This window comes from Ranitomeya imitator, chromosome 3 (genome assembly GCF_032444005.1).
Source record: "Ranitomeya imitator isolate aRanImi1 chromosome 3, aRanImi1.pri, whole genome shotgun sequence".
NCBI classification, from domain to species: Eukaryota; Metazoa; Chordata; class Amphibia; order Anura; family Dendrobatidae; genus Ranitomeya; species Ranitomeya imitator.
Window position 1 is genome coordinate 489,042,929 of NC_091284.1, and position 15,435 is coordinate 489,058,363.

Genomic DNA, 15,435 nt, shown 5'->3' on the forward strand with positions numbered 1-15,435 from the left:
TCAAGGCAGTTTTCCAGCCAAAAACGTTATAGATCACCAAGATGTTATTAAATATGTTCTCTGGAAGATTTCTCCAAGATTGTGTCTGAAATACATGCAGCCATATACATTTCTCTGAAATGCTCCGGCTCCGCCCCTGGCTGTTTTTTCCCAGCACCCTTAGGCGATAGCCTGGTTTAACCCATTTGTGTACATCTGGAGACACCTGTCAATCATCTGGAGTGGTGCAGGGAAAAGGCGTCAAGTGCCTATAGGAATAAACAAGGCTAGCCCTCCAACCGCCTCCTCAAACTAGATTTACAGTGAAACATTGGAGCGTTTCAGCAAAAAATACGCTCTGATTCATGTTGCCCGTGGTGGCAGGTAGGCCAGGGTGATTTTTATTTTTAAACTCTGACTTTTTTCCTTTCCCTTCTTTCAAGAGCCATAACTTTTTTTTATTTTTCTGCTGACAAAGCCGTACGATGATTGATTTTTTGCAGGACAAGAAGCTGGTTTAAATAACGCTATTTTGTTTTAGCAAGGAATGTAGTGAAAAAGTGAGGTAAAACTGAAAAAAACAATTCTGTCATTTTTTTAGTTTCAGTTTTATGGTGTTCAAAAATGACTCCAGGTCAGAACGATTACGGTGTTGCCAAGCTTGCATAGATTTTTTTTTTCCCATTTAAAAAAAAAGGAGGAAGAAAAATTCAAACGTTTGTGGGAAAAAAAAAACAAAAAAAACAAAATTAGTTTGTGTCACAATATTCCCGAGACCTGTTAATTTTTTTTTTTTTTTTAATCAACAGAGCTGTGTGAGGGCTTACTAATTTTTGCGTGTGCTGATGGTTTTATTAATACCAATTTGATGTATGATGTATGTATGTAGATATCATGTTTTCACTGCATTTCTTTAGGGCAGAGTGGGTACCGAAAAACAACATGTGAAACATGTTATTACCCTAGAAAAGGGAGTTTACCAGAAAAGAGGGAAAGTGGAGTTTTATGATAAACTGTGGATGCCTTGGCTGGAATTGGGGTAGGGGAGGGATGAGGTAAGAAAGTTCTGGGAAGTTTTCTCCTGTTGGGATGTTTGTTTATAAGGGGACAGTAGGAGTAATCACATAATACTAAAGTATATGCCGATATAAGATATACTAAGGGAAGAATGCGAGCTGTCTAAATGGGGTGAAAGAGGGGTGGGGGAGGGATTGGGGTTGGTAATGTTGGGATATAAATTTGGGGGGGGGAAATCTTTTCAAAATCCCTGTATTGTTGTAAAATGTTTATTGTGAAAATCTATTTGAGTTAAAAAAAAAAAAAAAAGTGTCACATGGTCCGTCAGTATATACACACCTTTTCTGAAAGGCTGCAACACCAGTACGCAAGGGGCACCACTAACCAAATAACACCACAAAGACTAAGGAGATCTCCAAATAACTCAGTTATAAAAAAAAACAAAAAAAAACAAACAATTTCTTATGATCCCCGGAGCACCATCCAATTCATTATTATCAAACGGAAAGAACATAGTGCCACAACAAACCTGAAAAGAGAGAGTTGCCCACAAAAACTTTCAGCCTGGTTAAGGAGGGCATTAAATCAGAGGCAGCACAGATGCCAAAGGTAACCCTGGAGGAGCTGCAGAGTTCCCAAGCAAACACTGGAGTATCTGTCAATATGACCACAATAAGCTGTACATTCCATACAGGTGGCCTTTATGGAAGAGTGGGCAGAAAAAATACTTAACTTATACACAGAAGGCTTGCTTTGAGTATGCCAAATGACAAGGGGGAAACAGCCTAAGTGTATGGAGGAAGGAAGGGGCTGTCGTCAGATGAGTCTACAATTGAACTTTTTAGCCACCAAGGTAAACGCTATGTCTGGCACCAAATCAACACAGCTCATCACTCCAAGAATACCATCCCCACAGTGAAACATGGTGATGGCAGCATCGTGTTGTGGGGATGTTTATCGGCAGCAGGGACAGAGAAAATGGTTTGAGTCGAAGGAAACCCAGGAATATTCTTGAGCAAAAACTATTTCAGTCTGTCAGTGATTTGACACTGGTACAGAGAGTCACCATCCAACAAGACAATGACCCAAAACATACTGATAAAGAAACACTTTAGTGGTTTAAGGGGAAACGTGTAAATATTTTGGAGTGGCCTAGTCAAAAACCAGACCTTAATCCAATTGCGAAACTGAACAGACATGAAGATAGATGGTTTTCTCTGGTGAACAGAAAACTTGAAGGAGCTGGAGAAGTTTTACCTTGAGTAATGGGCAAAAATCTCAGTGGCAAAATGTACACAGCTCATACAGACTTATCCAAAACGACTTGCAGTTGTAACTGCTGCAAAAGGAGGCTCTACAAAGTACTGATTTAGGGGTAGTGAAAAGTTATGCACGCTGAATGTTTCAGATATTTTGTTCTATTTGTTGTTTGCTTCACCATAAAAAGAAAACCAAATGTTCACAGTCGTAGGCACGTTCCTTACATGAACTGGTGCCAACCCTAAAAAAAAAAAAAAAAGTGAAATTCCAGGTTGTGAGGTAGCAAAACATGAAATGCCAAGGAAAGGGAGATGGGGGGAATATTTTCCAAGCCACTGCATTGTATAATGCAAAACAAGGGGGATGGGGGGGACGGACATCTCTACTCTTTCCCCGCGATCTCGGGGGACAGGAGGATAAGGCCGGTTTCATATTTGCAGTTGTGTCCGCAGCGTTCCTGATGCATACATCCGCATGCATCTTGATTTCATATCTCTTACATTGTGGACACCGGTTCATGCTTTTGCTTACGCATGCGTCTTTTCGTGGTGTGCGTCGGGGCTGGGCTAACGCACCATGTTGCAATTTTGAGGCGGCAAATTTCCGTCAAATATGTGTAGGCGGATGAATACGTTAAAAAAACGCTTTACTGTCTATGGGAACGCATGTGTACGCATGTCTTTGCGTACGCATGCGTTTGATGCGCTTGCGTACTTCAGACTGCGCATGTCCAGGAACTGATTTAGACACGCCCTCCAGGAAATATTGAACGCATGCGCATAAAAAGCACAAACGCTGCATTTTTTTGCCGTCATGCGTAAGCTGATGCGGATGAAAAACGCTGCGCTAGCGTGCGTTAGCAGACAAGACGCTACAGACTACTGCAAATGTGAAACTAGCCTTAGGTTTGTTAGATATAGCATGTTATATGCTGCCCCCAGTGGTTTCTAGCAGTGGCTAATTTACAGCTACATGCACATTTCACATGTATGGGAAGAAGGGCACTTGTCTGGAGGAAAATCTGACTGTTCTGTATACAGATTGCGAACGTGTATGGCCACCTATGGTGCTCCTACAGGTGATGTAAAATACAGCAGGAAAAAAGGTGGCTAATAATTGGCAAAATATGCATGAGTTAGACCTTATTTTCACATAATTTAAGCCAAAAATCAGGAGTGGATCTTAATCACACATTGAATATAATGTGAAGTGTGTACTTCTTTGCAATCAGTACTGTGGATATTGGCTTTGAAATACTTAGGCAACATTTTGTCTAAATCTGTAAGGTCTAAATCATCCTGGACAAACACCTTGGTGTCAGCGGTTATTAATTCATTCTTTAGTCTGTATTACTAGCCACTATAAAAAACAAACAAACATTTTACGATACCCCTATTTGACATTTGGGTTTAGTATAATAAGCAGAGCTCCGCAATACAGAAAGGAAGAAAAATCACCAACAGCCAGGAACCATGTAGTGCGATTTATAAGACATAAATGAGCACAACTGTCCAGAGGACGTCATGGCGCCCAGCAGCGCGCTCACCTAGCAATGCCGTGGTCTCTCCGGCGTCCTCCTTGGCACTGCTGCACTGCTGTAAGGTGTCCCCTGTAGAAGATGTCGGCAGGTTGTTTATGTCACTTCTGTTATCCTCTTGGGCAAAACTTAGAGTCCCAACAGAAAGGCTGCTGCCAGCGATGGATTCAGGCACGGGAATTTCAAGTGTTTCCTCAGGCTCCACCTGAAAAATATTTACATTTATTACCGAAATATACACTTATTATAATCGCTCACTGATATCCAAGACCGATTACTTAAAATCAGACCTATAACTCAAATTCTTCTCCTGTGAGTCTAGTGGAACTAGTTGTATGTAACACACAATACAAAGTACAGGGTGTAGATGGTGCTGTTACGAGGTATGGCATGATGGCGGTGATGAGACAAAGAGGTGGCAGTCAGCAGAGTAACGACTTCCATTGAGTTTACAGCTCAGGTCACACCTTATTGCTGAACAGCAAGCTAATGCCTACTGGAGAAAATCTTGAGTAACACATTTTGGCTGGGGATTACTGACATCATATGTTTTATTGTACAAGAGAAACATTGGCATGGTACCTCCTTACCGGCAACTACCATCAGCCACGACATCTCTCCTTGATCTAACCAAGGCTGTGGAGGCGGTAAGCCAAACCTCCACCCCACAGCACTGGTCACTACTGAGCATGTACATAAAGTGCAGCACAGATTCATTTCTACTAAAAGCCGAGATCCTAAGATCAGGAACAGAACAGACATTTATAGGACATTTCATAACTTTCCCAAATTATTATGAAAACCTTTACAGCACATCCTGCATTGTACTATTGTATCCAATGTATTATATATTTTAGAAGTCGGTCCATTTTATACCGACTCCACCAAAATGAACACCGGCTCCACAACTCCGACTCCAGATCACTGGATCTAAGAAGTGTTCTCTCAATTTTGGCTGTATGAATTTTCTATAATAGTAATCTTAAGGCTTCATGCACACAACTGTATTATAGATGTACACCAGTTACATGTGGAGAAGAGCCATAATACAGCACTCATCATACCATGAGGGTTTCTGTACATCTGCATGTATATACATATACAGTACAGACCAAAAGTTTGGACACACCTTCTCATTTAAAGATTTTTCTGTATTTTCAGGACTATGAAAATTGTACATTCACACTGAAGGCATCAAAACTATGAATTAACACATGTGGAATTATATACTTAGCAAAACAGTGTGAAACAACTTAAATATGTCTTATATTCTAGGTTCTTCAAAGTAGCTACTTTTTGCTTTGATGGCTTCTTTGCCACTCTTGGCATTCTCTTGATGAGCATCAAGAGGTAGTCACCGGGAATGGTTTTCACTTCACAGGTGTGCCCTGTCAGGTTTAATAAGTGGGATTTATTGCCTTATAAATGGGGTTGAGACCATCAGTTGTGTTGTGCAGAAGTCTGGTGGTGACACAGTTGATAGTCCTACTGAATAGACTGTTAGAATTTGTATTATGGCAAGAAAAAAGCAGCTAAGTAAAGAAAAATGAGTTTCCATCATTACTTTAAGAAATGAAGGTCAGTCAGTCCGAAAAATTGGGAAAACTTTGAAAGTGTCCCCAAGTGCAGTGGCAAAAACCATCAAGTGCTACAAAGAAACTGGCTCACATGAGGACCGCCCCAGGAAAGGAAGACCAAGAGTCACCTCTGCTTCTGAGGATTAGTTTATCCTAGTCACCAGCCTCAGAAATCGTAGGTCAACAGCAGCTCAGATTAGAGACCAGGTCAATGCCACACCGAGTTCTAGCAGCAGACACATCTCTACAACAACTGTTAAGAGGAGACTTTGTGCAGCAAGCCTTCATGGTTAAATAGCTGCTAGGAAACCACTGCTAAGGACAGGCAACAAGCAGAAGAGATTTGTTTGGGCTAAAGACCACAAGGAATGGACATTAGACCAGTGGAAATCTGTGCTTTGGTCTGATGAGTCCAAATATGAGATCTATGGTTCCAACCACCGTGTCTTTGAGCGATGCAGAAAAGGTGAATGGATGGACTCTACATGCCTGGTTCCCACCATGAGGCATGGAGGAGGAGGTGTGATGGTGTGGGGGTGCTTTGCTGATGACACTGTTGGGGATTTATTCAAAATTGAAGGCATCCTGAACCAGCATGGCTACCACAGCATCTTGCAGCGGCATGCTATTCCATCCAATTTGCGTTTAGTTGGACCATCATTTATTTTTCAACAGGACAATGACCCCAAACACACCTCCAGGCTGTGTAAGGGCTATTTGACCAAGAAGGCGAGTGATGGGGTGCTACGCCAGATGATCTGGCCTCCACAGTCACCAGACCTGAACCCAATTGCGATGGTTTGGGGTGAGCTGGACCGCAGAGTGAAGGCAAAAGGGCCAACATGTGCTAAGCATCTCTGGGAACTCCTTCAAGATTGTTGGAAGAGCATTCCCGGTGATTACCTCTTGAAGCTCATCAAGAGAATGCCAAGAGTGTGCAAAGAAGCCATCAAATCAAAAAGTAGCTACTTTGAAGAACCTAGAATATAAGACATATTTCAGCTGTTTCACACTGTTTTGCTAAGTATATAATTCCACATGTGTTAATTCATAGTTTTGATGCCTTCAGTGTTAATGTACAATTTTCATAGTCATGAAAATACAGATAAATCTTTAAATGAGAATGTGTGTCCAAACTTTTGGTCTGTACTAATATATATATATATATATATATATATATATATATATATATACATACATATACATATACATACATACACACATACATACATATATATATATATGTATATACACACACACACATACATACACTGTGCAGAATTATTGGGCAAGTTGTATTTTAGAGGATAATTTTATTATTGATCAACAAGTAAGTTCTCAATCAACCCAAAAGACTCAAATATCAAAGCTTAATATTTTTGGAAGTTGGAGTGGTTTTTTTTAGATTTGGCTATCTTAGGAGGATATCGGTTTGTGCAGGTAATTATTACTGTGCAGAATTATTAGGCAACTTAATAAAAAACAAATATATTCCCATCTCACTTGTTTATTTTCACCAGGTAAACCAATATAACTACACAAAATTTAGAAATAAACATTTCTGACATGAAAAAACAAAACCCAAAAAAAGAGTGACCAATATAGCCACCTTTCTTTATGATAACACTAAGAGCCTTCCATCCATAGATTCTGTCAGTTGCTTGATCTGTTTACGATCAACATTGCGTGCAGCAGCCACCACAGCCTCCCAGACACTGTTCCGAGAGGTGTACTGTTTTCCCTCCCTGTAGATCTCACATTTTATGAGGGGCCACAGGTTCTCTATGGGGTTCAGATCAGGTGAACAAGGAGGCCATGTCATTATTTACTCTATGAGACCTTTACTGGCCAGCCACGCTGTGGAGTAGTTGGAGGAATGTAATGGAGCATTGTCCTGCATGAAAATCACGTTTTTCTTGAACGATACCGACTTCTTCCTGTACCATTGCTTGAAGAAGTTGTCTTCCAGAAGCTGGCAGTAGGTCTGGGAGTTGAGCTTCACTCCATCCTCAACCCGAAAAGGTCCCACAAGTTCATCTTTGATGATACCAGCCCATACCAGTACCCCACCTCCACCTTGCTGGCATCTGAGTCGGACTGGAGCACTCTGCCCTTTACTGATCCAGCCTCTGGCCCATTAATCTGGCCCATCAAGAGTCACTCATTTCATCAGTCCATAAAACCTTTGAAAAGTCAGTCTAAGATATTTCTTGGCCCAGTCTTGACATTTTATCTTATGGTTCTTGTTCAAAGGTGGTCGTTTTTCAGCCTTCCTAATCTTGGCCATGTCCCTGAGTATCGCACGCCTTGTGCTTTTTGTTACTCCAGTAACGTTGCAGCTCTGAAATATGGCAAAACTGGTGGCAAATGGCATCTTGGCAGCTTCACGCTTGATTTTCCTCAATTCATGGGCAGTTATTTTGCGCTTTTTTGCCCAATACGCTTCTTGCGACCCTGTTGGCTATTTGCCATGAAACGCAATTTGGCAATTTCAAGACTGCTGCATCCCTCTGCAAGACATCTCACAATTTTGGACTTTTCAGGGCCCGTCAAATCTCTCTTCTGACCCATTTTGCCAAAGGAAAGGAAGTTGCCTAATTAAGCACACCTTATATATGGTTTAGATGTCATTAGACAACACCCCTCCTTATTACATTGATTCACATCACCTGATTTACTTACTTGCTAGTTGGCTCTCAAGCCTGAACAGCTTGGAGTAGGACAACATGTATAAAAAGTATCATGTGATCAAAACATCAAGGTTACTTACCGGTAGCCGTTTTTTCCGGAGCCCATGACAGCACACCTGAGAGAGAGGGATCCGCCCAGTCGGGACAGGAAACCTACTGAAATAAGGTTTCAGTTGGCTTTCAGAGCATGAGAGGCCCCCTTGGTTAGTACACATGGCAATCTACCACCACATTATAATAATAACAAAAAACACCCAGCTAAAAGGGTGCAAAAAGAAGGGAGGAAATATACAGGTGCTGTCATGGGCTCCGGAAAAAACGGCTACCGGTAAGTAACCTTGGTGTTTTCCCGTCTCCCATGACAGCACACCTGAGAGATTTTTGGAGAAAAAAAAAAAACACCTTAGGGAGGGACCACCGCTTGTAGCACCCTTCTACCAAAGGTAAGGTCAGACGAGGAGGAAAGATCCAGTCGGTAGTGTTTAAAGAAGGTAGACGGTGAGGACCAGGTAGCGGCCTTACAAATTTGATTAATCGATACCTCTGCTTTTTCTGCCCAGGAAGTAGCCACAGCTCTGGTGGAGTGAGCCTTGATGCCTTCAGGGACCGGGGTACCACGTGAAGCATAGGATAAGGTAATAGCCTCCCTAATCCACCTAGCAATAGTACCTTTGGATACCCCATATCCCTTCTTGCTACCCTGGAAAGCTACAAATAGGGACTGATCCTTCCTCCACTGACTGGTCAAAGACATGTACTGTAAAATAGCTCTTCTCACATCCAGTGTATGGAATTTCTCTTCCCCAGTGTTCTTAGGATTAGCACAAAAAGAGGGTAATACAATTTCCTGACTCCTATGGAACTTAAGTACCACTTTTGGCAGATACGCCGGGTCTGTTCTCAGAACTACCCTGTCCTCAAATATTTGCGTGTAAGGAGGGGAAATAGACAGGGCTTGCAAGTCACTCACCCTACGGGCTGATGTCAACGCTACCAAAAGCACTGTTTTAAGAGTGAGGTTTTTTATTGACGATTTCTGTAAAGGCTCAAATGGACTCCCAGTCAGAACTTCTAACACTAGATTCAAATCCCACGGGGGAACCCTCTGAACTGCCACCGGCCTATACCTACTACAGGATTTTTATAAAGCGAGACATCCACCTATTGGAGGCCAGATTACAATTATATAAGGCTCCTAACGCCGACACTTGTACCTTAAGCGTATTTGTTGCCAACCCTAGTTGTAAACCCGTTTGCAGAAACTCTAAAATAGCACTTACAGGAGCCTCATCCCCCAAAGGTTGTCCTGAAAAATCTAGAAACTTTTTCGATGTTCTACCATAAATTCTAGAAGTAACCGGTTTTCTACTTTTCAACAAGGTGGAGACTAGCCCTGGTGAAAACCCCTGCTGACTCAGTAATGCCCTCTCAAATTCCAGGCTGCAAGATGGAAGCCCTTCACCTGAGAGTGGCATATTGGACCCTGAGTGAGCAGGTCCGGAATCTCTGGTAGAATCCATGGATCGGTTATTGACATTTGTCTCAGGAGGGAAAACCAAGGTCTTTTTGGCCAAAATGGAGCAATCAAAATAACTCTCGCCTGCTCCATTCTGATCTTCCTTACCACTGCTGGAATTAACGCTATCGGCAGGAAAACATAAGCCAGGCTGAATTTCCATCGGATTTGAAGAGCATCCACCGCCAAAGGTTTCTCTCTCGGGTCTAACGAACAGAAAGTCTCCACTTTTCTGTTGTGTAGAGTGGCAAATAAATCTATTACAGGTCTGCCCCAGGCCTGCACTATCTGTTGAAACACGCGGGGATTCAATGACCACTCTCCCTGCTTTAGCGTCCTGCGACTCAGATAGTACGCATTTATATTTTCGACCCCTTTTATGTGAAGAGCAGAGAGGGACAGTAAGTGGTGCTCCGCTAGATGTAGGAGGACAGATACTGACTTCATAAGGGAAGAGGATCTCGTCCCCCCCTGGTGGTTGATATATGCTACTACTGTATAATTGTCCGACATGATTCTGGTATGGTGACCCCGAAGGATAGGGATGAAATGTTTTACAGCTCTCTCTACAGCCCACAATTCTCTTAAATTGGACGCCTGCTGAGATTCTAGATGGGACCAGGACCCCTGAACCGAGAGAGTCCCTATAGAGTCCCTATATGAGCCCCCCCATCCTGAACCGCTTGCATCTGTGGTGATGACCTGCTCCATAGGAGTTACCCACTGGACGCCCGACTGCAAATGATCTCTTACTGTCCACCATTCTAGGGAATCTACCACCTCCAATGACAGACGTAGCTTCCCCTCTAAATGCCCTTTTAGCGACTTTTGTGCTGACAGGACCTCCCACTGCAACTGCCTTAGATGAAACTGCGCCCATCTTACTGCGTGTATACAAGACGTCAGCGAACCCAACAGGGACATAGCTTTTCTCAATGTCATCACAGGGTGTTGCATTGCTGACCCCACCAGATTTTGTATTTTGACCAGTTTGTTTTCTGGTAGAAGACAAAGTTGACGCTTGGAGTCCAGAACCAGGCCCAGAAAAGACTGAACCAACTCCGGCGTCAAACTTGACTTGGCGAGATTTATTTTGCAACCTAACACCTCTAGCGTGGCTGTGACCTCTTTTATTTGTGCCAGGCAGTGTACTGCTGAATTTCCTATTACAAGGAAGTCGTCTAGGTATGGAAGTATAACCACATTCCAAGAACGGAGGAAGGACATGACCTCTGACATAAGCTTGGTGAATATTCTTGGCGCAATAGACAGGCCGAATGGGAGGGCAGCGTATTGATAGTGGCTGAGAATTCCTTGGACATAAACTGCTACTCTTAGAAACTTTTGGTAGTCCCGATGGATTGGGACACGGTAGTAGGTGTCCTTTAAATCTATGGTCGCCATGAAGCAGTTTGGGAACAAAAGCTTTATCGCTGTATTTACCGACTCCATCTTGAAGGAGCAGTTTACCACCGACTGATTGAGATCTCTTAAATTGAAAATAGTCCTGAATGACCCATCTGGTTTTCGTATAAAAAAAAAAAAAAAAAGAGGGGAATGAAAACCTTTTCCTTCCTCCACCCCCGGGACTTCTACCAGAACTCACTTTGACCCAAGCACTAGTACCTCTGCTTCCAAAGCTAGCTGCTCTTCCGGGGATTTTCTTTGAGGAGTCAAAACAAAAGTCTGTCTTGGTGGACGAATAAAGTTTATCTTTAGGCCGTCTTTGACAGCCTTCAGAGTCCAATGACTGGGGGAGATCTTTACCCAGGCTGGGAAAAAGAATGAGAGTCTTCCCCCTACCCCTAGCATGGCGTCATTGGGAAGGTTTTCTTGCCGATGTTGAGGGACCCTTAAACATATATCCAGATCCTTTTTTGTCTCTGGAATCCCAATTCCTTCTATCTCCCGGGGGGCGGCCTCTACTAAATTTCCCCCTCCGAAAATAGGGCCTTCTAATGTCCACCGGAAAGCGAGGGAATCCCTTTTTCCTATCCCCTGCTTTCTCCAAAATATCTTCTAATTTCTGTCCAAAAAGGAAATGGCCATCACACGGTAAGGAACAAAGTCTATTTTTCGAAGGCAAGTCGCCCGGGCACCCCTTTAACCAAAGAGCATGTCTAGCCGCATTAGATATGGAGAGAAAACACCGTGTGCACTGCTACAAATAGGTGCTAAGACTTAGGTTCCCAAACCATCAATATATATAGCACAAGAAGTCTAGCACTCAACTTCAGTAACCGTTGAAACGATTTATTGGTAGCACAAGAAACGTTTCAGTCCCTTGGGACTTTCATCAGTCACGTGCATATGAGGGCCAATCTGGCCAATGAACTAGAGTAGAACACTACGTAGAAGATAATAGCGCAACCGTAGAGCGCCCCAAAACAAATGGACAAAGGGGCGGAACTAACAACTGGGGAACGGAGAACAAATGGTGGGTAATGACCACCTGCAGGAAAACACACCCGCAACTGAGCAGACTGGAGAGAGAGGGGAGGAGAACCGCCTCCAGACACGGCGTCCACCGCAAGTCTCAGACACAGCCGTCTGTCCTCCAGCGCTGCGCTCTGCTTCTCTGCTCTCCTCCTGTACTGTCTGGGAGCCGGAAGGCAGAGCGGTGACGTCACCGCTCTGCTTTCCGGCTCACAGACAGTACAGGAGGAGTGCAGAGTACAGCGCTGGAGGACAGACGGCTGTAGGTAAGTATGTACTGTTTGTTTTTTTTTACTTTTAGCATGGTAACCAGGGTAAACATCGGGTTACTAAGCGCGGCCCTGCGCTTAGTTACCCGATGTTTACCCTGGTTACCAGTGAAGACATCGCTGGATCGGTGTCACACACGCCGATCCAGCGATGTCTCCAGGGAGTCCAGCGACGAAATAAAGTTCTGGACTTTATTCAGCGACCAACGATCTCCCAGCAGGGGCCTGATCGTTGGTCGCTGTCACACATAACGATTTCATTAACGATATCGTTGCTACGTCACAAATAGCAACGATATCGTTAACAATATCGTTATGTGTGAAGGTACCTTTAGTACACCAGAGTGTTCTAAGGGAAGAGATGACTTTTTAGAAGACCTGGCAACTGCACCATCAATTTTTGGAACCTTATCCCATGTCTCCGAATCTTTCTCCTCAAAGGGGTAACGTCTTTTAGAAGCCGAGGGCAGATTACCCGATTTCTCCAGCTTCTTCCACTCCCTTTCTATAAGGGCTTTTACTTTGGAGTTAACCGGGAAAGTACGCTTTCTTTTTTCCTCTAAACCCCCAAACATAATGTCCTCCAGGGACTTGGCCTATTTTTCACCTTTAAGACCCATTGAAGCTCTAACGGCTTTTATTAACTTATCCGTGTTCTCAGTCAGAAAACATGGACGTCCTCCAACATCGCTATCTGAAGAGGAGCCGGGGGATATAGAAGAAGAGTGGAAGGGAGATAACAGTTCCTCCTGATATTCCTCGTCAGACAGAGAGACATCGGAATCTGAAATATGTTCAGGGTTCTTCCTACCCTTTCTCTTAAGTGCTGATTTAACTGAGCCTTCAACTTCGGCTCTAATTATGGCTCTAAGACTAGAGGCAAAGTCAGGGGTATCTTCCTGGATAGTCTTTTGGATGCAATCCACACAAAGCCTTTTCTGCCACTGGACTGCCAACGGAACTCTACAGAGGGCACATTCCTTGTTCTTAGACTTGGTGCTAGCCTTCCTCGGCGCCTGCCAAGCAAACAAAAAATGTAGCCCATTACCACCAGGGTGACATTCACGAAGATCACTCACCACCCGCTGACCATGAAGGGTACCGGATTCTGAGGCTGAATAGAAGCATGGACCGCATCCCTCCTAGACGCTGAGGAGTCCTGTGACGTCCGAGGCTAGCACATGGAGGATCCTGAGACCTATTAGGAGACCATGTGGAGGTGCAGTGGGCCCTGGGTTCCTTCCTATGCATGACAATGCTAAGCCTCTTGTGGCTGAAGTGTGTCAGCAGTTCCTGCAAGATGAAGGCATTGCTGCTATGGACTGGCCTGCCTGTTCCCCAGACCTGAATCCAATTGAGCACATCTGGAACATCATGTATCGTTCTATCCACCGTCACGTTGTACCACAGACTGTCCAGGAGTTGGCTGATGCGTTAATCCATGTCTGAGATGAGATCCCTCAAGGAGAAAATCTGCCGCCTGATCAGGGGCATGCCCAGGCATTGTAAGGAGGTCATACAGACATGTGGAGGCCACACGTACTACTGAGCATCATTTACTTGTCTTGGATCAGCCTGTAATTTGATTTTCCACTTTTATTTTGAGTATCATTCCAAATCAAGATTTCCATGGAATATTAATTTTGATTTACATTGATCATTTTTATATTTTATGGTTCTCAACGCATTCCACTATGTAATGAACAAAGATTTGCAACGGAATATTTAATTCAGTGATATCTAGGATGTGGGATTTTAGCGTTCCCTTTAACACACACAATGGACAGATGAACTATGTACATGATGCCTTCGCTACAGAATCAGTGGAGACCACTGGACTGACAGGGAAGTTAAAAGCTGAGATATAGTTATTTTATGCATATACACACACACACGAACATAATAAAATGACTACCGTATATCTCAGCTTTTAACTTCCCTGTCAGTCCAGTGGTCTCCACTGATTCTGTAACGAAAGCATCATGTGCATACGGTAGTTCTTCTGTCCATTGTAGCCAATCACTGGAATCAACAGAGATGATGGCATGTACAACACTTGACCAGTGGGACCAGAGACTGTCTGCAGTGGTCACACAAATGGTCACACAAATGATGTTCGGCTTTTGACTAGCTGCAGGCCAGGCTGCAACCTCTGGAAAGGTAACGCTGGAATTTGAAAATGAAAGTTTCGGGTGTTTTATTATGTCCTCACATTGCCTACTATTAGGCAAGTTTCATCATCATTGGTAACCTCTAAAGCTACTTAAGTTATATTTTAGTGTTCAGCATTGGTAAGGTAATGCTGGATGGCATACGTGTGCAAGTAATATATACCACCATACTTTATATATGGATACATGCATGAGCATACAATAGGCAATACATTCTTTGGATGTTTAGTTCTAGGAAAGCAATGTGGGGGGTTCTGAGGAACACGAAACAGATGCTAGTCAGATTTGGGAAGGTAGAATGAGTTTCCCAAGCAGTTGATTGTCTCATTTAATCTCATCATGTACTTCAAACACGTTCTTCTACCGTTCCTAATAATTGAATTCAGCAGGGCAGATGGTGGCCAGTTTCACCTGGAGGCAAGTTATTAGGGAGTTTTTTCAGAGCAGGACTTATTTTTATACTCTCTCACAATCTCCGCTGCGCCATGTGTCCCAACCACCAGAACACAGGGTCCTTCTAATTGCCTGAATGCTGCACATAGAACGAGAACTACAAACGCCAATATATATACAGATGCACAAAAGCTCCGCGTAATCACTTTCTTTATGGACTTGTACGGAACAGCAAGTTACAGAAATCATCTAAAAATATTCAGATGTTACGTTACAAAGACTAAAATATCCTGGTACATAGTACAATCCAGATCTACAAAATGGTACAAGTAAATAATAAATAACCAAAACTGTGAAACACTGTCCTGACCGCTCGCAGTCAACTACATATTCAAGTACAGTGAGGCTTTGTGCTCTTTACGTAGCTCCAGTAGCGGGTTCATAAAGTCCTCACCAGTTTAGTAATTCTGAATGAGGGGTTTGAAACTATCCCCATATGGACATCATTTCTATATTAATAACAGAACACAACTTTGTTATGCGCACACTGTCTTGTTCAGTCAAAAATTGACTAATGCACAGCAATGTAA

At 43.2% G+C, this 15,435-nt stretch overlaps 1 protein-coding gene across 2 annotated transcripts in view; it reads right to left on the reverse strand.

The window, feature by feature from the left end:
- The window catches only part of RNF149 (ring finger protein 149), an 88,492-nt gene that overhangs the window by 18,959 nt on the left and 54,098 nt on the right, over nucleotides 1–15,435 (reverse strand). For both annotated transcript variants that reach the window (XM_069757603.1, XM_069757604.1), the window contains one exon: nucleotides 3,803–3,998. In XM_069757603.1, the coding sequence (XP_069613704.1) occupies nucleotides 3,803–3,998 (196 nt within the window). The remainder of the gene's footprint in view (nucleotides 1–3,802; nucleotides 3,999–15,435) is intronic.